Source organism: Danio rerio, chromosome 6 (genome assembly GCF_052040795.2).
Source record: "Danio rerio strain M-AB ecotype USA chromosome 6, GRCz13ab, whole genome shotgun sequence".
NCBI classification, from domain to species: Eukaryota; Metazoa; Chordata; class Actinopteri; order Cypriniformes; family Danionidae; genus Danio; species Danio rerio.
In genome coordinates, this window is record NC_141026.1 from 29,859,949 (window position 1) to 29,886,237 (window position 26,289).

At 34.7% G+C, this 26,289-nt stretch overlaps 1 protein-coding gene across 2 annotated transcripts in view; it reads left to right on the top strand.

Moving 5' to 3' along the window:
- The first annotated feature begins 5,225 nt into the window (after nt 1-5,225).
- The window catches only part of slco2a1 (solute carrier organic anion transporter family, member 2A1), a 40,982-nt gene continuing 19,918 nt past the window's right edge, over nt 5,226-26,289 (top strand). For both annotated transcript variants that reach the window (XM_087254762.1, NM_001442032.1), the window contains 3 exon segments: nt 5,226-5,354; nt 21,417-21,554; nt 24,799-24,961. Coding sequence is in view for 1 of the 2 variants with exons in the window: in NM_001442032.1 (NP_001428961.1) it covers nt 5,295-5,354; nt 21,417-21,554; nt 24,799-24,961 (361 nt within the window). In the remaining variant the exon portion in view is untranslated.

Below are 26,289 nucleotides of genomic sequence, written 5' to 3' on the forward strand. Positions count from 1 at the left end.
GGATTACTTGACAAACAATGTGTAAGGGAGCATAGTGTTTCTTTAATACGTTTAATCACCAACTACTAGTCTGGCATGTGTAATGCAGCTTTTGCAGACAGTTTTGTCATCTGTTCGCAAAACCTTTTAAAAAATGTAATGTTTTTTGTACCCTAAATCCATTTTTTTGACACTAGAAACTTTGTTCCACCGCGTGATGCAATGAAAGCATTTTTATTTTACTGATAAGCTGAAACCATCATTTTGTTTTGGCCTCTACTCTAGTATGATGATTTAAGTGTTGTACTTTAATGCGTAATAACATTGTGCAAATGTTTATCTAAAAAGAGCAGCCAAAAGGTCATCAGTAATTTGTGTGTCGGAGGATTACAAATTTGTACAAACTTATTTGTTCTATAATGATGGTTATTTTGTAGCTTAGTTAGCACCAGTCATTTTCCATGCATTACATAGAAGCAGGGTGCGAATTACAGGGGGGTTTCCCCTAATTAATGCTTGACCCCCCACCCCCAAAGAACATGAAAACAAAATATATGGACGAGTCTGCCCTTTAATAGTTAACAGTTTGCTCTGATCTGTATCTTAACACATATTAATAAATAAAATAATAAATAACTTCAATATACATTTTACCACCCCTAAAATCATGTTTGCACCAAAAAAAAAATTAATTATCTGCAAATCTAGGGCACCAACAACAAGGCAGCGCAAGTGTTCTTAAAACACGTTTTTTTTTTTTTTTTATAAGGTGTTTGTAGGTGTCTGTAAATCTAGATGCATAGTTTGTATTTTATTATACATTGGCTGGCACATGGAAGTTAAACAGTAAAATAAAAAATATGTCTTTCATGGTCATCCATTAATAGGTGCAGGAAAGCACCTATTAATGGATCACAAATGTCATTGAGAACCACTTGATATTCCTCAAAACAGTGAAAACACAACTAGTTTGATTAATAAATTGTAAGTAGCTGAATTAAATATATAAAACTTGCTTACTGAGGTATATTACCAACATACCTGAAAAAAACTTGACTCCCCTGATCGCCAATGTATAATTCGTAAAATTGAATATATGATGAATGGTAAAACCAATTTATGGGTGTTAATTTTATGATAATTCTACAGTAATGCTAGCATTGTTTCAAGCTATGACTTGAGCTTCATTTATTGTTGTTTATGTCTTGCAGGGTAAAAGTTGTTTTCAGTTTTATGTTATGCTGTAATGGAAAGTTGTATTTATTATTTATTTTGAAGGCTGAAAGTGGTTAGTGTTATATTGGAATAATGGCTGGGAAAGATATATTTTCAGAGATACTTTTCTCCTCTTCGGTTGTAACATGCTTGATTGGGTGTAATACATACTAAATAATCAAAGTATTTAGAAGCCTATCTGACTACATTCCGAAGAACTTTGTCTGACAGAGACCTCTACTTTGTGTCTTCCAGATATTAAATGTATAGCTAATGTTTCTTAAGGATAGTGAATGTCTCTTGTGTACCTGACCTGAATTCTCATAACCACTCCTTTATTTATTTTCTTCATAAGATTTCAAAAGCAGGCACCATAGTGAGTGTAAACCTTTTGTACAGGTATTGTATAACAGCAAGCTTTTTTAAAAACAAGTATCTTAGATTTATGTAGTTGATCACCTGGGCCCCTGTACCATGAAGCTGGATTAGCTGGCTAGCCAGTTAAAGTTCAGTTTGCACCAATCCTGGGTTTTAGAGAAAATGAAAGCACCTTTTTTAATCCCTCTTTGTTGCCATGTTATAATGGAGCAGCTGAGCTGAGTTACCTTTATGGTACCTAAAACCCAGAATTGGTGCAAACCTCACTGAAACATCATGGTACATGCCATGCTAGGATATTTGTATTAAAAATGTCTATTATTTGCTAATTTGGGTTTAAAATATTGTTAATGTCAGCAATTTTTACCAGGCTACTAAATTGCGCTTAAATGAATGAGAAAAAAATGTCACAACACTCACCCTTATGACATTCCAAAACCAAAATACACAAATAAAGGTAATATTATTGAGGATACGTTTGTGTTGCTTGTTTGTGTGAAACAAACAAACAAAAAATAACTGGTCCTCATAAAAGCTTAAAAGTGCATCACACGACTGTATGCTGCTGTTCAATAATGTTCTTTTGAGCTTTCGCTTACCATATTTGACGTGCTCTGTAAATGCATATTTTAGTTAACATTTACAGGGTTTTTCCAGGTTTAAAATGAAACGAAGATGGTATCCTGATCGTGAAATTTATGCTATTTGAAACAAACACATTTTTCATTATTTCTTGTAATCTTATCAAGTAAATCATTCTTGTTTGAAAAAAAGACTAGCATTAAATGTTATTGAATTCATGAGCATTGCTTGAGCATCACTTAGGGTCTGATGAGAACTGTGACTGCCTGCCTGCCTGATTTTTGTCAAAAGGCAAAGGTGGTACAAAATGTGTTGTAGGCCACCTCGTAATTCTCTGCACGAAATCTCTCAATCAGATTTAAGCAGACTTCATTATATTACATTTCATTATATCAGAATATCTTCTATTTTTACAGTCGTAGCTGTTTGGAAAGGGACAAGTAATCGTTAACATTTAAAAATAAAAGATTTGAAAAAAAAAAAAGAATATCACAGTTCACAAAGTTTCTTTCTTGTTGAGCAAATTTTTTTTTTGCCAATGTTGGCAAGCAGCAGCAGCAGTTGACTTCAATAATATTTTTTGTACATACTATAGATGTCAATGGCTACTTTTTCCTAACATTATTCATAATGTATTGTTTTGTGTTCAACGGTATAAAGAAATTTATGAAAGATTAGAACCACTTGAGTGTGTGTAAATGGTAAGGAATCTTTCATTGTTGAGTAAAACTATCCCTTTATTACAACTAATATTCTAAATCACAAAAAAAAGTATAAGAAATTATGGAGCCCAGGCAACATTGGCCCTCACTGAATTATTTTTATGGAATTATTGTAATCGTAAAATATTAACACACACATTTACTTATTCATTCATTCATTTTGCGTCAGCTTAGCCCCTTTATTCATCAGGGGTCACCACAGTGGAATGAACCGCCAACTTATCCAGCATATGTTTTACACAGCGGATGCCCTTCTAGCTGTAACAAAATACTGGAAAACATCCATACACACTCATTTACACACACACACACACACACACACACACACACACATAATCTATGGCCAATTTAGTTTATTCAATTCACCTGTACCGCATGTCTTTGGACTGTGGGGGAAACCCACACGAACACATGCAAACTCCACACAGAAATGCCAACTGGCCCAGCCATAACTAACTAACTAGATCAATCGATCGAGTTCCACATTTAAAAAAAAAAAAGTACTTGTTTGGAACTACATTAGGAGGTAAATATCAACTTTTGTTTTCTGTAAACTATGCTTTTAAGAGAACCACTCTGTCATAATAGCAGCCTTTGCGCACTTCTTGGAAACTTGTCAGAAAAAGAACAATGTTACAACAATTTACTACAATGAGGCATAGCATAGGTGATGTAACATTTACGGCCTCTTGAGTGAAGTCTCTTGTGCCAGACTGCAATCATTTCCAAGGACTATACAGAGCTGACAAATAGCATGAGCACAAGTTTAAAAGATTAAAAGGGAAAGGGTTCATTTAAAGAATAGTTTTCAATGTTGCATGATGTGCAGAAAATCTGTTTATGCTTTTTGTCAGGCTGTAAGACTTTGACCTGAGAGTCCAGTGCTGGGCAAGGCCTCAGGCCATGATCATCAGTATGACGCAGCAGGCATAGAGGAGGAGTATTGAACTTTGATTTGGTCATAACTGCTCTTTAAGGTTCAGTTACGTATGTGCTCACAGAGCCTTGCAGCATTTACCTTCAGAGCTTTCAATGTGCTTTGCAATGTCTTTGTAAATCACTCATGCTGTCAGAGTCTGTCTGTAATATCTGCGAAATTCATTGTGTGTGACTTCAAGTGCTGTTAGAGCATGGTTTGAAGCAGTGAAACAAAAATCCTTGACTCACCGAATCATGTAAAGCTCAAATCCTTCAGAGAGAAATAAATGATCTTGGCATGCAAATGAATTTAAGCAGCCCTACTGTCAACAGTTGTCTGTACAAGCACAAATATACAGTAGGACTTTATTTTATAATAATCATACCCTTTATTTTGTCTCAGGTTTATCATCTGTACATTTTATTTAAATTAATATAAAGATGTACTGTGCAGGCTGCTACCTTCCCATATTAACAGAAGTAATCATTTACAATTTTACTTTTGCACTGATTGTAATATGAAAGATAATGCAATCTAATACACTCAGAAGTACTTTTAAATCATTTTAAAGCAATTTCTACTTGCCATTACATTAAAAATACTGTAGTGAATACTATATATTGTTTTAGAGCAGTGCTATAGTAAAGTACTTGAATTAATCTGCTGTGGTGAAACAAGTATAGTAATATAAACAAATTACCTAATTGTATAGTTTTCTACAACTAGGGTATGTACTACACAACTGATTACTGTAGTAAACATTAAAGCAAAGTGAATTTAGGTTAATTTGGACACTTTTTGCCATTAAGATAACCAAGGAAAAGTAAATTCATCGACCTGAATTTACCTTACAATATTTACTAGTATAACAGCCTATTTATAGTATAGTATTTTTATAAGTTAGCCTTTCTTTCTACATACTATACTTACTTATCAATCCAAATTACTGTAAAATAAGATATCATTTATGTAGATAACATTTGTTTTTAAAAATATGAGTAACGAAAAAACCCTATCCAGTGAGTTCAAGCCATGCGCAGAAAAGTAATAGTACTCTCTCTCTCTCTCTCTCTCTCTCTCTCTCTCTCTCTCTCTCTCTCTCTCTCTCTCTCTCTCTCTCTCTCTCTCTCTCTCTCTCTCTCTCTCTCTCTCTCTCTCTCCTCTCTCTCTCTCTCTCTCTCTCTGGCATTAAACTGAACCTAGATAAATGATTTACAGTGTTTATGGTACGGGTTTGCACATGTTCCTTACCGGGAGTGGAGAAAGCCCGTGTTATAAGAAGAAATATAATCCGCTTCTGTCATTTGGAGAGAAAGATAATGATCACCAAAACAATCGCGCGTGGACTGGTGGGGCGGGGTCGACGAGTTCTGGGCGGGAACTCGTGACATCACTGATAATGGTCATATAATCCCCCATAGACGATCACCGGAGTGGAAACTTGTTTTATTCATCTTTGTAGAAACAAGCTCAACCAACTGTACCTTGCATTGGAAGACATGGACATATACGCCAAAGACATCAAGAAACCCAAGCCATCGTTGTTTTGTAACATAAAGGTAAAATTATTTTAATTATTATTAGTATTATTTTAAGTAATCTTACATTATTATCGTCTTATGATTGTTGTTGATATGTTTTGCTTGTTGATGATAATAATAATAATTCATATTAAGCTCTGAAATTAATTACCTTCTATTTTGTATTTATTTTGTCTCTGCCATGTAATATTTTAATTTTGTTTTTATTCTTTGTTTAGGCATTTTGATAGCTATATGGTTATATGCGATATATGAAATGGCAATGGTGTTGCGTTATATTTGTATTTGTTCTACCATAATTTTCACTCTCTTTGGACTTTGAACCTGAACTTTTGCTTTGAACCCTCATGAATTCCTGTAAAACGGATGTGTTTTATTTGTTCATAGTCCTTCCATAAAAAATAAATAAACATAACCCTCAAATTTGTTCATAAATAGCACTGTAAACCTTAGTTAAAACCACAAGGACACTGTGTGCCTGTTTTATAAATTATTGCTGTTTATAAATCCACTTATCTGCTTTTATGCTGATGAATATCATATTACATTTCACTGGATCAACTTCATGCTGGTTTATTTGATGTCAGCACTGATTGTTTGAGGACTAAAATGTTTAATTCCAGGCATTTGACAGCTGAAACAGGTTTTTACTGATTCTGATAGTGTCGTCTTGAAGCCGCTGTGCAGTGCAGGGATCAGCAGCTCAGGATGAGGTCCTCGACCTACAGGGGCCAGTACATCAGATGGCTTGCCAGAAGCCATGCTTAGTTGAAGTACAGCTTGAACTGCATTCATTCACGTTTTGCTCTAAGTGAATGTCTGTGGAATGTAGAGCTATTAGGCAAAAATATTGCTCTGTCACCGTGTGCGTTATAGCTGTCATGCGTGTGTGGTTAAATTTTGGAGATTTTGTTTTCGGAGAAAGATGCCTCTGACCACAGACTGCTTTGAGTTACAATGCGGTGTCAAAACTATTTCCACTTGACTTTGCCAGTGATTCAGATTTGGTTGTGATTGATAGACCTGTATCTACAAAAAATTATTTCTTCAAGCTGCATTTCAATCAAAAATGCCAAATCTAGACTGATGGTGGTATCAGATTTTCTTGTTGTGATTATATTTATATAATTATATATATATATATATATATATATATATATATATATATATATATATATATATATATATATATATATATATATATATATATATATATATATATATATATATATATATATATATAGACAATGGTTAAATGTTAATGACTGAGTGAAGGTCTGACTTATTACTGTTACTATGTAAATAATAGTTACAAAAATTCTACTGAATTTAGTTGTTAATGCAGTTTAATAAAACAATTTCAATATGTAATCAGATTACACATTAATAGGCAATGACAAATAAAACTAAACCCACTAAGAATAAAAAAAGTTTGAAAAAGCTTTTCATGTTTAGTTAAATGAACTATTGGAGCCTTACTGCACAGTTTTAATATACAATAGGCCATTAAATAGTCTGAATTTTCAATCGATATTCAGCATATGGTGGATCAGATAAACATGTCAAAATGTTAGTGATTGAATTATTAAAATAACTAATTACATTTCCATGCAGCACAGTGGCTCATTGGTTAGCACTGTCGATTCACAGCAAGAAGGTTGCTGGTTTGAGTTCTGCTGTGTCAGTTGGCATTTGAATGTGAAGTTTGCATGTTCTCTGTATGTTGGCGTAAGTTTCCTCCAGTGTCCCCCACAGTCCATGGACAAGCGCTATAGGTGAAGTAAATAAATTAAATTGTCTGTAGTGGCCTCTAAAGTAGAGACTAAGCTGAAAGAAAATGAACGAATGAATTACGTTTCCAAGCGTTTGGCACTGTGCAAATACAATGTGAATATTCTTAAGAAGCACTAAAAGTTTCATTAATATTTATTGATGGTATTTTGAAGTGTTCACGATATCAATTTCATACATGTTCATTATAAAAATGTTCAATTGCTGAATATCAGCATATGCCTACATGAATCTTGACCATCAATAGCTTAATGGGATAGTTACTCTTTATTGTTTTTCATTCATTCATTTTCCTTCGGCTTAATCCCTTAGGGGTCGCTACAGTGGAATGAACCACCAGTTTTTTTTTCTTTTGTTAAACACAGAAAAATAAATTTTGAAGAAAGCTGTAACCATCGACTTTCATAGTATTTTTTTTTTCCTAATATAAAAGCCAGTTGTTTTGGGTTTTCAGCTTTCTTCAGCATACAGTGCCCTCATTTGTTTTTAACATAAGAAAAAAATTAACAGAGTAAACAGTGGGTACATTTAAAATTTAAGGTGGACTATCCATTATATTTACATTCACCCAAACAATTCAAAAGTTTGTAGCAATGCTTGTAAACGCCTTACTTGATTTGAGATTGGATCTTAAATCTGAAAGTGGAGGTAGACATGACATGTTTTTCATGTCTGAAAAAAACACTTAAAGACTAAAACTACATATACCGTACATCTGTTTTATCTTTTATCAATCTGCACATATTATGGACTGATGGAGTGGAGAATTTTACTAAATATTTTGACAATTTTAAAAAACATGCTGCATTTTCACACAACGCAAACAAATTAATAAAACGCACTGCATTTTCTCACAACACCTTCAAATAGCAAAGAACACAACAGAAATGTTTCAACGGGGCTCTAAAACATGACGGATCTAGTTATTTAGGTTATGGTTACAGGCTTACAAAAGGATGTTGAAATAAACAAACAAAAAACTCACCTTTTAAAGATCACCTACAGTACAACTTCACTGAGCAATACTCACGGCACAGTGGCGTTCATTTTTGGGTCCTCTTGAAAGAGAAAATGCAGCGTGTTTTTGTAAATGTTTGCATTGTGAGTATATGCGGCGCTTTTTATTCATTTGTTTGCGTGGTGTGAAAATGCAGCACGTTTTCTAAATGTGTTTGCGTGATAACTTGAAGCAGCGTCAGCCAACAGAAATGCATATTTCTGCACCTAATCTTCATTTATTTGTGTAAATGAGTCAATCCTAAAGTTGTTCTGACCCTGTTAAATATTTAAATTCTCTCTCAGCACATACAATGAATGTGTGTAGTCCACACACACAGCACAGCATAATACAATTTTATTTTATTAGATTTTTTTTTGGATGTTGGATAAATTCAATCGCAAACCGTACGTATTCTTTAAAATGAATAAATGTATCTCTATTCTTTTCTTTTTTTTTTTTTTTGGTCGAACCCAAACTACAAGTGGGAACTCACTCTTAAATGCGCAGTGAATCTGATTGCAAAGTTTGAGTTAAATCACAATGGATTATGGATTTCAGAAATTGGTGCATTGTTCTCTTATTTCTGCTTATCAGTTTTAATTTCGCAGTCATTGGTTGGGCTTTAATTTGTGATTAGACATTTCAAAAGTTTAATCTCTGTGTTTCTAGAGTTGCTCAAATCCTCACAGCTCCAAAAAAAAGTAATGGCTGTGCCAAACACATCTTACAAACCAACCTAAAGATTGTTGCTCACCTAAGTGTTTCACACCCTCTTCAACTCTGTGTTGTGTAGCTGTGATTAATCGTTGGCAAGACCATAGAGCAAAGTGAATGCGGTTGTTTGTTATTACAATGGCAGTTTGACATATCACAGATACAGACGTGTCTAAACGTTGTGTTCTATGGAATTGCTTTTCACCCCCTTATTAGGGCACTGTGTGCGGTTGTGGTAATGTATTTCTAATGTATGAGAGCACAAGAACAGAAGCATCACACACTCTCCAATGTCAACAAAGCCAACACTGAGGATCTAAAGTTCCATGCTTCTTTTAGAAAATTCCTTCTGCTTCCAGGAGTCACACAAAAAGCTCTCAGCTTTTATTTAAACTCGCTGTGTTTGCAGTAAGGGTGTGCGAGTGCGTCAGGTATGTCTAAACTGATTGAGGATTTGTGTCAGTGAGACCAATACAGCATACCTGCACGTTTATTGGACAGGTTTTGCATATGTGTGTTTTGTTTATTGGAGTGAGTCAGGCAGTGATGACGTATGTTGCAACAAGGTGTAGAACGTGCTGTTCAGTGTTCTTAGACAGTTTGCAATCCATAAACCTATTTTCAAATGTAAGGGTGATGCAAGATTGTAAAAAAAAAAAAGGAGATGTATAAATAAATGTTCTTAAATGATAAAACCTTAAATGAAAAAATGAAAATTCTTTAATTAATTACTAAGCCGTGTGTCATTTCAATCCACTATGACAAATCTAGCTTTTTTAAGCAAAAGACAACAAGCAAAAAGAAAGCAATAAATACCAAAACAACAGTTTGAGACGGTAACCCATGCTTTTATGACTACTCGGTTAGATTACTGTAATGCACTGTATGTGGGGAGTAGCAGGTCAGCTATTGCCTGATTGTAAATGGGGCAAAATTAAATAAATAAATTAATTAATTAGTGCCAGTTAATTTTAGAAAACAGTTTTAGAATCTTTTATTTGTTTTTTAAATCTCTAAATGGTTTTGCCCCACCTTATATCTCTCAGCTGATACATCCCTATAAGCCCACTTTTTTCTCTCAGGTCAGCTGATCAGCTTCTCCTGATTGTGCCAAAAATGAAGCGTAAGCTTAGAAGGGATCGTGCTTTTGCTGTGGTAGCTTCTAGACTTTGGAATGATGTGCTGCTGCCTATTAGACAGGCCTTGTCCATGTACTCAATTAAATCAGCTCTTAAAACTCTTTTTTTTTTTTCATTGGCATTTGACACCTGATCTTAAAGGTGCAGTAGGTGATTGTCTTCAGAAACGTTTGTTGTTGTGCTGGTTGAAAGTCTCTTCACATTCCAATAGTAATGATTAAAGTAAATGATCTAAATGCATTTATATGTATTTTTATAGTTTGGGTAGGGCATAAAACTAAAAAATGTTCATCCATTTAAATAGAGTCGGGCCTACATCTCTCAAAATTCCGAAAAGTAGCTCAAACTGTCTGTCAACAAATGCAAATTTGAACAACTGCGCTGACATTTGTATGCAGCTCTGCCGACCGCTGTTTGTGCATAGACATGCTGCGCGTTCACGAGAGAGAGAGAGAGAGAGTAGCGTGCATAATCGGCAAAAACATGCTGAATCAAAACTTTTTAAAAACCTGAATCAGTATTGGAGTTACCTTTGCATGCTGGAGAAAGGATGACACCATGGCTGAATGATTTAATGTTCTGCTTTAAAACTAGTTTAGCTTCACACAAAGCAGATGTTGTTGTTACAAATGGGTTATATCTTCACAAAAGTGTTGTTCAGCCACTAAAATCTTACGGTGAAAGATTGATAAGACTATTTTCAGTTTCATAAGGAACCTTTTACAGCATTGTTGATGTAGATTTCAATTAGTTTAACAACAAAACACAAGTAAATACTATTCCGCCTAGTCTCTGCCTATTTTGTTTACTATGGAACTAAATATTCGCTCTGAAATAGCATGTCAGTTTTGCTTAGTAATGAGTGTAATTCCTGCACGCTGCCAGACAAGCACTAGTCGCTTTTAACACACGAGAGAGGGTGCTGTCATCTTTAAGGTGCGCGTGCTTCTGTTTCAGGAGGAGTGGCTCTGAACGTCAGGGGAGGGACTGTAATTCAGAGATTTATGCTTAGCTGTTAGCATTGTGGAAGATCACATACTGCACCTTTAATAACTGGTTATTTTAATGTATGGGCCTTTTGAGGTAGTTCATCTATATATTTATTTAATATTTTATTATGCTTATTTTGTTGTATATTTTCTGCACGGCACTTTGGCTCACTTCTTTGTTTGTAAAGTGTTTTATAAATAAAGTTTGACTTGGCTTGACTTGACATTTGCTCATCGTCAGAACACAAATTAAGATGGATTTCAAGAGCTCCCTCATTCTCCATATATATCAATGGTGCCGAGATGTTCAGCATCCAGAGAAGGGTGTGTATAGGGGTGATGATTTAAATTATATGAGTGCTAATTGTTGTTTATTTGCCTAATTTAAATTTGTGATGTGTTTCTTACACTAGAAAGTTCAATAACATTGTTATTTTAAAACATCCACATACGGAACCAGAAACATTGTCAAAACATTCCATGTGACTTCAGTCAATCAACTGTATTTAATTAACTGTATCCAAGACACTTTTGTGCACCAGAATTCTGTAAAAATGACTTTTTGCTCATATCTTTAGCATCAGATCATGGTGCATGTTTAGTATAGGAAATAACCCAGACTCATTCTGAAAATGTAGCCCTACGTACATTTCTGGGGAGCACCAAATACGTCCCCGTTTTTGTCCCAATATGTTGTACTGCCTGTAGTAAACACCCTGCACTGACCTTTTTTGGAAAAGATGATATAAACAAACTCCAAAAAAAAAATATGTTTGAACACATACAAAAACTTTGTTTGTATGATTTCAGTAGAACCACTAAAGTCACATGGAATGTATTGACAGTGTTTTTGGTTCATTTTTTGAACATCTTGGGACCGTTGCTGTCTATGGAGGATGAAGGAGCTTCTCTGACTTTATCTAAAATATCAAATATCTCAGGGGATTGAATTGACATGAGGCTGAGTAATTCATACTAATATGTAATTTTTTTGGATGAGCAAATCTCTTGATCCAGTTTATTATTCATTAATCATGAACCCAGTTTATTGATTATATGTCTCCTGCACGTGTCTAAACAGAGAGTGCTCCTTTCAAATCTGTGTCAGTCAAATTTCAGCTCGACCAATCACAGGAGCTTTGAGCATGGCTACTGTAGCAGACAGGCTGAGCCAGAAGGATTTTGGCTAGCTGTAGATTCATTAACTGAAGTGCAAGGCTTTAAAATATAATGATAGTGTCCAAATGATGTCTTTTACTAAAATGTGTAGTCGAAAATCAATGAAAGATTTGTGTAAATAAAATTAAATAATAATAATAATGAATAAAATTTGTAATTATTATTTATTATTGTGATAAAAAGCTTGAAAATGTTATTTATTTTTTTTAAGTAACACTAGTAAACTACGTATATAGTTCTCATTTGACAAACATTTATTAATGACATGCACTTTTTTGTATTGTTTTGCTTTTAACTGATTTACTTTTTGACAATTTTCATGCCTTTTTTGCATTTTTTTTCTCTGTAATGAAGTCAATTGTTTCAATTGAGAAATCATCCGTTCAGCCACACTACTTTGGTTTGATGCAGGTAAGACGTTCAAACTTATTTTGAGCCTCACACTAGAAATTGCAGAGAGGGAGTGTCATTTATGTAGGCTACAGGTCACTGTAAGACAAGATTGTTGAAAAAGAATTTATGCAAAATGTTAAGACTGTCACACTGCATTTTTTCACATATACAATGTTAAGTATTTTTGTAAATTACACAGTATTTTACTGTAAAAAACTGTATTACTGTAGGACATTTTTGCAGTATGTTACTGTATTTTAAAGTTGCATCTTGAAAAATAGCTATATTTTACAGTGAAGATATACATAAAACTATACAAATGGTGCTGTAAATGCAGTATTTCTCCTGTAATTGATTTACAGTAAGTTAACTGCTGCCAGTAAGTTACTGTAAATTCTACAGGAAATTGTTAACAGTGTATTCACTGATTTGCTCTTACTTAGGTTCAACTAGGGAAATAAGTTGAATCAGTTTTTTTTTCCAGTTGATTTTAATCTGCTGCTGACAGCCTCTGACTTTTTAGCCTCCCATTTGCAAGCTGTTCAGGGTGTAAATTAGTGAATTTAAACAGCAAGTTTGTTGTTTTGTCAGACTTACGCTAACAAAATGACAGTCTTAGTTAAAATGAGATAAAACAACACAATTCTTGAATGTTTTTTGGGATAACGTAATTGTGTTACGTTCAATCCATTTATATTTGTAAAAACTAATATGTTCATTCTTTTTATGTTGTCTCAACAAATCAGTTGTGTGGAATCCATGTTTGTTACAGTATATTTATACTGGGTTCATTTGTATGAACTTTAATTTGTAGATCAAAATGTTCTCCTTAACTTCTTGTGATAAAAATACAAAAACACACCAGTTTCAACTGGGTGTCCTGTTATTTTTGCAGCTGTGGTGTTTTACAGGATGGGCAAAAATGATTCAGACATTAGGCCTGTACTTTTGTGTTTAAGCTTTATATCCTGAGGAAATCCGAAAATGTCTGTTTAATGTCTCCTGTAACACGTGATAGCAGCGCAGAGATGCATGTAAAACATCAAACATCAAAGCCCTTTCTTCCCCTGATTCTTTTTACTCAGCAGGACACTTCATGTAACACAATGGCTGCTAGGGAGGGGGAAAAATCCAGGTCTGGACAGATGACAGGAATTGCTTTTCAGCACGTTCATCAGATCTTTCATCTCTGGTTTTCTCTCTGTGGAGCATGAATCACTCACTGTATTCTAAGAACATTAGGCTGAATATGCAATGTCAGCGCAATTCAAACATCATTAAAATGCTCTGATGATTCAAAACTAATGATTCTACATTAGAATCCCCTAAAGACAAGTATACTCTGTAGTCATCTTAGTCTATTTGTGTAGGCAATAGAAATGAGGGGTATTTTCCCTAAGTTAAACAATTTGAACATTACTCCATTAAATATTTAGTTCTCTTTTTTGTTTGTACCATCACTTGTGGTCACTCAAGCTTTGTCCACTGATACAATATGCAATTCTTGTGTTCTAACGTTTATGAATCCTATTCATCAAATGCATGTCCTTTATTTGTGTTATTGGCTCCTTGAAATATCTCTAACATCTATAGAACCTTTACATTCCAAACTACATTCTTTACAGTGGGAAATGTCAGGATTTTTCACTTCTGTCTTGTTAATTCTTGTTTCAGTGGCAGAGTTCAGACACTAGATCTGTCTTGTCTACACTCTCAGAAATAAAGGTACACGAGATGTCACTGGGGTGATACCTTTTCAAAAGGTACATATTTTGTACTTAAAGGGTTCACATTGGTACCTCAAACGTATAAGTACCTACAAGTTTTTAGTGGAACACTTTTGTACTTTTTAGGTACCAATATGTATCTTTGAGGTATTAATATGGACCTTTCGGGTACAAATTTGTACCTTTTAAAAAGGTACCACCCTGGTGACAGCTCGCTTACCTTTATTTCTTAGACTGTAGTATGATGTGCTTAGCTCGAGTATTCGCTGGTCGAGCACTCATTTTCTGTCATTGTATTTGTTCTGTCTGCAGCGTGCTGTTTCATTCTCAGTGTTTCATTCTAGTCGGTTTCGGTTGGGACTGGGATGAAACATGCACACACTGCATGTGTGAGTGCACAGTGAGTGTTTTTATTCATTGTGTACTCGTGTCTTGCGTTCAGTCTTCTGTTGGTGTTGTGTTAAGCACAAGGTTCATGTTTACATGCGCTGCATGCTTCAGTGTTTCATGTGAAAATACGGTTAATGTGTCCTCTCATTGGCTGCATGTTCTAGTCCCGTTTTACGTAACTTACTACTGCAATTCAACTGAATCATTACTACAGTACAACTACTGCAATAGTACTAAAGTGATACTACTACTTTAATGCAGTACAACTACTACTTCTCCTGCTTGTTGCTCAGTGGTTTCCAAATGAGATTTCAGTACTTTAGTTGTATTGCTGAAGTACTACCACGATATATTGTATTGCACTTTTCAGAAGTATAACCAACTAAAGAAATACATCTACAATACTGCAAGACATAACAAAACTACAGCGCACTTTTAATACATATGTACCTAAGTGCAATAAATTATGTAACATCACTATATTGCCCCTCTCAGTTTATTTAGTTATTTCAGTTGTGCTGCAGATTTTACTGCTGTTGAACTTTATTGCATTATAGTTGAACTGTGCTTATACCTCATTATACTGCAATTTGCAGTTGCATTGAATTTGCCACAGTTATTCATGTATATAGGCTACTGCTGTTATACTCTTCAGTTCACTGCAGTTGTTTTTATTATTCCGTTTTTGCAAATACCTCTTCAAACTTCTAATTAGAAAATTACTTGAATCCAAAAAACACCCCTGAAAAAAGTACAAAATATTCTTGGAAAATGTTGTTGAACAAACCCTTTGGAACACAAGTGCAGTGCAGATCTTACCACACCGTTGGCATATTCGACTACAGCAGCACAAGTGCAGTAAAGATAGAGTTTACTTATTTTTACTCCAGTTTACTGCAACTTATATTTCTGTTGAACTTTAATTGCACTGTATTTGAACTGTTTATACTTCATTGTAATGCAATTTTGCAGTTTTACTTCAGTTTACTGCAGATATTTTTTGTAAGGGGAGCACATGACTTGTGTTGTTTCTTTGTGTCATGTACTCCCCAGTCTATTGTCTAGTCCCACCCTCCTTGTTAACCCATTATTAGTTCATCATTTTCACCTGTTTGTTATTTTTTTCTCTTTATAGTCTCCTCTTGTCTGCTTTATAGTCTCCTCTTGTCTGCCAGTTTGTCATTTGTTGTCCAGTTTTTCTAGCACTGATCTATGCCAACCCTGCCCAGTCAAGTTTGTTTATTTGTTTTTTTTGTAAACGTTTTTCCCCCCTCTGGGGTTGTTTTTGTTCTCATTTTGTTTAATTTTAGTTCTGCACTTTATCAAAAATATATAGGTGTTAGTTCACCCCAAAAATGTAAATTCTGTTTAAAAACTCACCCTCATGTTGTTTCAATCTCTATCTTTGGAGGACAAATTAGGATATTTTAGCTGGAATCAGAGAGCTCCCTCATCCTCCATAGACTGCAATCCTACTGAGACATTCCAAGACTATTTATTGAGACAAGTCAAGAAAGTCCATTGTTAAAACAATACATGTTACTTGTACAATGTACAGTGGTTCAACTGTAATCATTAGAAGCTCCAAGAACATTTAGTGTGCCAAAAAACTGTTAGGATGACTTTGTTTGCTTTTGTCTTCCCTTCTGCAACATGTCAGAGTATTTGTTTCAATGGACAGTACTACATATACACATTAGAGCCTCCATTTTGTCTATAGTAAATGCACACCCTAATTTTTTGATGCACAAAAGTGTTCTTGGTACTTCATATGAATTCAATTGGATTACTGAATTTACATAAAGTGTTTTCACAAAGTTTTTGATTATTTTTTGGACCTTTCTTAGGACCTTTGCTATCTATAGAGGATGAGGGAGCGTTCTCATTGCATCTAATGTTTCTTAATGTGACTTCCAAAGATGAACAAAAGCCTCAGGGAGTTAAAATGGCAAGAGGGTGAATAATTAATAACAGATTTTTTTTTTTTTGGGTGAACTAACCCTTTATTTGAATACTGACACACTTAGTTTCTGTTTAGAAAAAAAAAAGCTTAGTCAGCTGAAAGTCCTGTAGACTTTATGAGGGGTCATTGAATATCATCCAAGGCATGTCCAAACGTTTTAAAACATACCACTGCAGTGAAGCAAATACAAAGCCTGAAGAGTAAATAAAAACCGATGACTTTATGAATAGGTAATCTGACTCTCTTTAATTTCAGATTTCCTAGAATGCGTAAAGAAGCCTGCCAGAGACTAAACGCTTGAGGTGACAGTAGGACAAACATCTGAAAATAATTTTCTCATACATATGGCAGGGTTGCTTTATTTATAGTTTTTTCTTTCTTCCAAATCCCAAAAGGATTTCACATTGCTTCAATACAAAACAAATATGCAGCATGCTTTGTGCTGACCCAAGGATACATCGTAACAGTCATTCAGTGATCAAACGCGTGCCAGCTCTGCAAAACATTTACAACTGCTTGTGGAGAATTACGTACCGATGATTCTGCCAGTTGTAATTAACAAAAGAATGCAGAGTTACGCCGTACATGTGCTTGCACTTTTGTTATAGGAAATATTAAACAGCAATATAGTAACATAGTACACCTACTGTACTCTGCTACACTCATTAAGTTATGCCCCCTGGAGATAGATTGCTCATATATTGGAGAAAACAATAAAAATAAGAGATCCGTTTGAGCTTCCTTGTAACATTATACATGAAAGGATCCAGATATGGATCCAGCGTGTCTAATATTTCAAGCTGAACCAAATGTGGAACTGGCACCGGGGTGGAAAGAGGCACAGAGCTGCCATTCAAACATCTAACAAAGGCATTTAGTCGGGCTGCTTGAGCGGGCACAGCCTGTGAAAATATTTCCGTAATTAAAAGCCCATTTGATGGAAAACAAGAAACTGTAGCAACTGTGTGAAAAGCAGCTATTATGTGTGCTAACAAACCATAAGGCTGAAGATTTAATGGGAGCATTAGGTGTTCTAGGAGCTATCAGAAAGCACAGTGCTTTGGCCTGCAATGGTGGTAAGTGGAGGAGAGGGATTTATGTCTTGTGTTTGTTTAGGAAATCAAGTCCAGCTCTTTACATGCCCCGTCAGATTGCTTCATGCCTCTGAGACTTCTACGAATGTTCCTCAGCTTGTGCTCATGACGTCTTGGGCAAAGAATACAGCATTATATCATATGGGAGCAGCTGCGTTTCTCGCTAACGCACAACAGGGAAACGTTCCAATTTATGTGCTTTTATCTCTACTGCTTTTCTGGCTTATCATCAAGAACTTCTCTCTCGAGAGAGGTGAACAAACGCTCTAGACAAACATTACTATCAGCTTGTTTGCCAACCAGTACAACAAGTAAACATGCCTAAAGCAGTAGTGATTGGAGGAGTTTTTTAAAAAGTTGGAGGCCCTGAGAGTGAACCAAAATGTGCAGAATGTGCTCAAATTATTATAACACTGCAAAGCCCAATAAGTTAAGGTAACTCAAACCATTTGAGGAAACCGATTGCAACAAACCATTTAGGTTTAAAAAGTAATCCTAATAAACACTGTGAACTTGATCCATTTGAGTAAACGAAGCAATTTGAGCACAGTAAAACCCAATAAATAAAGAACTCAAACCAACTGAATACTGTAAAACCCTATAAGTTAAGGCAACTCAAACCATTTGAGGAAACCAATTGCTACAAACCATTTGAGTAAAAAAAAAAAACTAATCTATTAACTTTCTACATTTAAGATGTTGTAATGAGGCATTTAATTAACTCATTACCTTCAACACTGAGTTCAAAACTCTTTTCAAATGAGTAGAATTAACTTTCAGTAAATGTTAACTACACTCATTTCATTTGATAAAGTTGACTGTTGACAGTGCACTAGAAATTCATCAAAGGAAAAGAACATCTTATCTGTATCTCCATTTTGGGTTTGTTTGTTTAATGTAGCTGTCAGGGTCAAGTTTGAGGCTCTCATGACTATAAGCAAATCTACATACATTCAAAAATCATATTTTCATTAAAAGAAAATAAATAAATGACACATTTTTTCGTTGCTTGTTGTTGTCAAACTGGGCTCTTCCACTTGCACATCAGCTCCTTAACCAAACATTTACAGTGTTGAAGCAATTACCCATTGAGATTTTCCACATTATTCTGTTCTCTTGAGCATTTCGTGGACAACCACCCTTTTTCTGGCCTTGAATGTGTTTGTGACATTAAAATAATAACATTGCATCTTTGCTTGCTAATTTTGATGTGTTTTTTTTTATTCTGAAGATTTTGAGATATTGAGCTTCAAATTTGTTGCATTCTATAGCAAACAGTATGTGTGTAACATTTGTTTTTCAAATAAAAAGTCTTAAAATGTTAACAAATAATAAAAAAAACATCCCATAAATAAGTTGTCATTTAATAAGAATATGTCAATAACTCAGTTTTGACAAAAATGTCAGATAGAACCTTATTGTAAAAGGAGTAAAATTTACAGAGTATTTGGTCTCTCTTTAAATAAGGTCAAACAGGTTGGTAATGGCTAAAGCTGCTATTTGTGGAGTTGTTTAATGATTCTCTGCTGAGATTTTGAGAGATTTAATGTATTATATTCCTGCTGATTGACCAAATACTATCTAAACTAAAAAGATTTCACTCAGAGGATTTTGCTGTGTAGGAAATTGTGGATTATACTGTATGTTCATTGAAGAAATTGAGTCTAAAGAATTGAATAGTACAGAATAGAGATACAACATTGAGTATGTTTACATGAAGAGCATTAATCAGATTTTAATACAATTAAGACAATACTCAGATTAAGAGTTTAACATGTAAACAGTGATTTTTGATTAACTTAATCTGATTAAGGTCATAATTTAACTTAACAGAAATCGGATTAAGACATGTAGAGTATGCAGTTTTTAGTCACATTATTGAAGTGCAGTACACACATGTAAACACCTTAATCAAACTATTTCCGTTACGTAGGAAACTTTACTTGGCATTAAAAATGTTTTTGTCAACACCATCATCATTTCAGTACACTGAAGACCAAAATGTATAGAAAAAGATGTGTTTTTAAAGGTGTGTGGATGAGGCGTATATTACTTGCGTTCCCTTTTAGTTTAGTCACCTAGTTAGCTTTTTTTTAGTCACACTGATGTCTCATATTTGTCTTCTGTCTGTTTTGTTCTGTTTAGTTTTATAATCTTGGTATATATGTTGTTATGCTCCTGAGATTCTCATGCATGTTCTGTTAGCTTAAGAAATACTTGATGTTTACATATTTGCATCAAGCGTCACCCCATGGTGTTAACATGTGACAAGAGCTATTGTTTCGATACAAGTAGAGTCATATTACAGTTGACGAAACCAAACAAATCCAACCTGGTTTCATGAGATTTAATATAATCATTCAATGTCAGCTCAGGGTTTAATCCAGACTATACAGGTAATTCTGGAGCATGTGCAACTGACAGTGTGACACATGCAGCAAACAGCACAATCCAAAAAAACATTGATATTTCAGTTAGATTCACTTCTCATGAGACATTCACTGGTCATTACAAAAATCTAGAATAAATTGAAATGCATTTAAAGCACTCCTGTTGCAGTAAAAGTTTATGTAGAAATTTGTATTTGTTATCAATTCGCTTGAATCCACTGAGTTTTATATTTTATACAATATTTTGTTCTGGTAACACTTTATTAGGCGACGCAGTGGCGCAGTAGGTAGTGCTGTTGCCTCACAGCTGGTTCGAGCTTCGGCTGGGTCAGTTGGTGTTTCTGTGTGGAGTTTGCATGTTCTTCTTCTATTCGTGTGGGTTTTCTGTGGGGGAAACCCACGCCAACACAGAGAGAACATGCAAACTCCACACAGAAATGCTAGCTGACCCAGCCGGGACTCAAACTAACAACCTTCTTGCTGTGAGGCGATCGTGCTAGCCACTGTGAACCAAGATTTTTAAAATTTTTTTATAGTTAATATTTTTATTTGTTCATACTGTGTAAATATCATGAACACGATCTGGGATTAAATGTTTGGAGAAGTCTGATGTTTTCACTTAGAATAGATTTAAGTATTATCTGAAATTAAATATGTAAATCATTTTAATTAATTTTTCATTTAATGCTGGCTTTAAGAAAAATTAAGGAGTAAAAGGATCCAGGAAAATTTAGGAAAAGGGGTCACTTGCTAATGGAAAGCAGAGAGTTTACTACTCCAATTTTCCATTTTATAAACCGTCTTTGTTTATCACTTATTTACACAGAGGAAAGCTTCAGAGGTGATGACAGCTTTTAAAAGCCAAACAAAGACTATGATGTAAATCTCAAAAGGGTTTTTAAAAGCTCTACAAGTTGAATAGTTTACACTGTGTTGTCTTTCCTCTTTTTGTGAAATGAATATAGGAACATGCTACAAACCAGAGTGGGATATATTGTGAAATGTGTGTGGGTAACCTTGCTGTACTGAGGTGAATGACTGAAGATCAAAGTCTCAGATCTCACTGTCTGTAGAGAGACTTTGGTAGGGAACTCTAATTTTAGGGAGTTGTTGCTTAGCTCAAGACGTGCCATTTCAAATAAGTCCCATGTGACGCTGCGACAATACACTGATGGATGTGCTTGCTCAGATCACAGAACATCAAGTTCCTTTAATCATTTGAGAATGTTTAGTATGGTTGATAATTATAATTGGTGGAGTGTGATGATAAAGCATATGTCTGATAGTTCTTGTACACTTGTCTCCCTGCAGATCTTTGTGTTGTGTCATGGCCTACTCCAGCTCACTCAGCTCTTGTATAGCTCTTACTTCAAGAGCACAATCACCACAATCGAGAGACGCTATGGTCTGGACAGCCTCTCCTCAGGAACTATCTCTTCCCTTCATGAGGTACTGATCTGTCCACAGCATTGACAATAATGACCTGGATATGTAGCAGTCTTCAAAATAGGGAAGCAGAAACTGGCTGATGCAGATAAACATATCATTATTGACATGTTTCATGGTGGATAAGACATAATTTATTCAACAACATTATTTCAATGCAAGTTATCAATATTTCTATACACAAAAATGAAAATTCATTGACAATTTATTACATCATTAAAACTGTATTTCAGTTACTTATTGAATATCTTTCTGAAAAGTAATTTAACATCCATCGCTCCTGACTCGGTGACCTTAAATCCGAGAGTGTGACTTTTTTGTCCAGAAAACTTATTTAATAAAATTTGTATATGTTTTTTTCTGTCACAGGTTATTTTAGGGTACAATCCTCACTATTAAGAAAATATTAACTATGACTTTTGCCTCAGATAACTCAAAATTTGCTGCTTATTCATAATTATTAAGATATGATTTTTGGAATTTAGAGTAAGATCAAGCTCAATATGTACAGTTAGGTCCATAAATATTTGGACATTTACACAATTTTAACACCAAAACAATGGACTTGAATCAGGTGAACGGCGTAGGAATTACAAGAGTTTGCATATGTGCCTCCCACTTGTTAAGGGTCCAAAATCATTGGACAATTTGCTTCTAAGCTGTTCCATGGCCAGATGTGTGTTATTCCCTCATTATCCCAATTGCAATGAGCAGATAAAAGGTCCACAGTTCACTTCAAGTGTGCTATTTGCATTTGGAATCTGTTATTGTCAACTCTCAAGATGGCATCCAAAGAGCTGTCACTATCAGTCAAGCAAGCCATCATTAGGCTGAAAAAACAAAATAATCCTATCAGAGAGATAGCAAAAACATTAGGCATAGCCAAAACAACTGTTTGGAACATTCTTAAAAAGGAGGAACGCACCAGTGAGCTCACCAACACCAAAAGACCCGGAAGACCACGGAAACAAATGTGGTGGACGACAAAAGAATTATTTCCCTGGGGAAGAAAACACCCTTCACAACAGTTGGCCAGATCAACACTCTCCAGGAGGTAGGTGTATGTGTGTCAGAATCAATAATCAAGAGATGACCTCCAGAGTAAACACAGAGGGTTCACCACAAGATGTAAACCATTGGTAAGCCTCAAAAACAGGAAGACCAGATTACAGTTCTTAAAAAACCTTCACAGTGCTGGAACAACATCCTATGGACAGATTAAATCAAGATCAATTTGTACCAGAGTGATGAGAAGAGAAGAGTATGGAGAAGGAAAGGAACTGTTATGAGCATAAGCAGTGAAGCATGGTGCTGGAAGTGGCATGGCATGGCCATGTATTACTGTCAATGGAACTGGTTCTCTTGTGTTTATTGATGATGTGACTGTTGACATAGTGTTTCAGGCAATATTTTCTGTTCATATTAAGCCAAATACTTCAGAACCCATTGGGCATTGCTTCAGAGTGCAGATAGAGAATGTCCCAAAGCATACAGCAAAAGCAACTATAGAGTTTTTGAAGAGAAAGAAGTGGAAATGTATGCAATGGCCAAGTCAATCACCTGAACTGAATCTGATTTAGATTGCATTTCACTTGTTGAAGACAAAACTGAAGGTAAAATGCCTCCAAGAACAACCAGGAACTGAAGACAGTTGCTGAGGAGGCCTGGCAGAGCCCCACCAGAAATTAAACCCAGCGTCTAGTGATGTCTATGCGTTCCAGACTTCACTCTGTAATTGACTGCAAAGGATTTGTAACTGTATTTGCAAATATAGTTTGATTTATGATTATTATTCTGTCCCATTACTTTTGGTCCCTTAACAAGTGGGAGGCACATATGCAAACTGTTGTAATTCCTACACCCTTGACCTAATTTGGATGTAAATACCCTAAAATTAAAACTCACACTCTGCAGTTAAAGCACATCTTGGTCATTTCATGTCAAATTGATTGTTTTGGTGCATAGAACCAAATGATGTTAGAATTGTGTTGACGTCCAAATATTTATGGACCCAACTGTACTTAAGTACTGATAAACAGCCCAAAAAGGGTTTTAAAACTGTCTCAAAGCCACATACTTGTAGCTTTAACGCTACAAATGTCTCATCTCACAGAAAACATTCTACATTTTTTCATGAGTGCAATAATATTTGCCCCCAATCTCCCACCTCCCATAATTTAATGATTAACCTATGGGGGTCAAATTTGCCCATAAGGAACACATTTGATACTTTTTCAATTGCACCTACTATATTATAATGTGTATTTTTGTATTGTAATTTACATGATGAACTCTGTTAAAATGATTTTTCATTAAATCAGATGCTGTTAAAGCAGAGATCAAGGTCCTGCAAATAAAATGAAATAATTCATTAATGTTTTTTTTTTTTTTTAGTAGTTTTAAGCTACTGTGACAGATTTCTATGAGTTTTTGCAATGGTTGTATTACAGTTTCTCACTCCATTGCATCTTAAAAAAAAAAAAAAAAAAAGCAGTTCAAGAAATAATACATCCAAAATATGAAAAATAAAACTGTTTAGTGCACATTACTGCAAAATTTAAGTTATTTTAACATTTTATTTGAAATTTTCATTTTTAATTTCAAATTTTCCTTTAAAGGAAAACTTCAAGTTTAGAGTAGAGTAAACTTCCCATGAGGTTGGTTTTCCTGCATTTGCATGTGTATGTATTGAATTTAATCAAAAAGCCAAGTTTGACCACACTTTCATACAACACAGTTTGTTTCAGCAGCTTGACATGAGTAGGACACTAACAGAATCTGAATAGTGCTGTAAAACAGATCCAATAAGATGATAAATGATGTAATTTTTTCAGCTGAAGTCAGTTCTTGGGCAGAATATTTTGCACTCATCAACCTGAAACCCTCTAAAGACTCAAATCTAAATTAAGCTGCTAATGCTTTGAATAAAAGTTCATTTTGGAATCACAACTTGTGAGAAAATTCAGTTTTTTTTCTCAAATTATTCATTATTTACAGATTATACAGCAAACTATTTAGTAAAATATCCACAAAATACAAATTTCTGATATCTAATATGATGCTGTTTTTCATGTGCATTAACAATTGTATTATATGTAAGCTGTTTACTTCTATATATAAACACATAAAAATAAAAAATGCTTTGGATATATCTGCTAAAGTTGAAAACTGTGCTGTAGAATTAGGATGTTGTATGTATAAAAGTGAAATATTAATTATATAAAATGTTTTTCTGCCTTTTATTCAGGTAGGGAACACAGTGCTGATAGCGTTTGTTAGTTACTTGGGCAGTCGGGTGCACCGACCTCGTTTCATTGGACTAGGTGGTCTACTAATGTCCATCAGTGCCATGATATTAGCTCTACCTCACTTCCTGTCCCAGCCGTACACCTATGACTCTGTGCTGCATGGTAAGTGTCATTCCCCTGTACATCTAATCACATGAAAACCAAATAATCCAAATACAAAGTATAAAAATTGTTTGGACATTTTACTGATTTAATGAGCTCTGTATTTTTTTACTATTATTTTTGATTATCTTAGTTTGTTTTTGTGTTGTTTCTTGCCCCAGAGAAATGTATCTTAGACTGTGAGCTCATCAAAAAGATGACTATCATCAAATTCATTTAAAAAGACACTTTGAGGAAAGCCAGACACAACAAAGAGGGGATCTAAAACAACACAGCTGGATGATAAACATCAACGTAGATTGAACAGAGTAGGCAAGTCTACAGGAAGAGACTCCATTTTGACTCTAGACTGACTTTAGCATTAGTTTGTGGGGGAAATTAAGAATAAATAAATGGATTGAAATTAAAAGGCAGAGGATAGAAAGAAAATGGAAAGAGGTTAGGATAAAGGAGAGGGGAGATAAGACTGGGGGAAAAAAATCACCTGGAATTATTCCTAGAGATAACGGTTATCTCTCTACACTTCCTTAGGCTTTTTATTTTTGCTTCATTCACTCACAATGCAGATACTGTCATTTGTGCTTAGAACTTACAGTGTTATGCAAAGATTAAAGGAAATATGCAGCCACTTACGTAAGTCCATCTTATAAGGGATAGTTCTTCCAGCATGTTTTTTTTTTTTTTTTTTTTCAGTTACTCAAAGTCATGTCATTTCAAACCACTGAGACCATGTTAAAGTTGTTATTTGATATCTGCATTTAGAAGATTTGTGGCTTAGGTGTAAAATTCTCTAGAGTCAGATTTGCATGAATTCCCCCTCACATTTACAGGTCTGATTTGACCTTATTTGGAAGGGTTGTGAATAGTAATGAGCTTCAGCTCGGCTCATGTTTTTAATACTCAAACAAAGTGATGTGCTTTAAAATACGCAAATGACAAACAAATACTTTTCAACAAATAGAAATTGTCCTTGAAATATACAGGTTTGATTTGACCTTATTTGGAAGGGTTGTGAATATGAATGAGCTTCCGCAGCTCATGTTTTTTTAATACTCAAACAATGCGATGTGCTCTGAAACACATACATGCAAAAGAAATACTTTTCAGCAAATAGGAATTGTGCCTAAAATTGACAGGTTTGATTTGACCTTATTTGAAAGGGTTGTCAATAATAATGAGTTTCTCTAGCTCATGTTTTTAATACTCAAACGTGATGTGCTCTAAAATACGCACATGCAAAATAATTACTTTTTAACAAATGCTTTCAACAAATAGGAATTGTCCCCGAAATTTACAGGTTTGATTTGACCTTATTTGGAAGGGTTGTG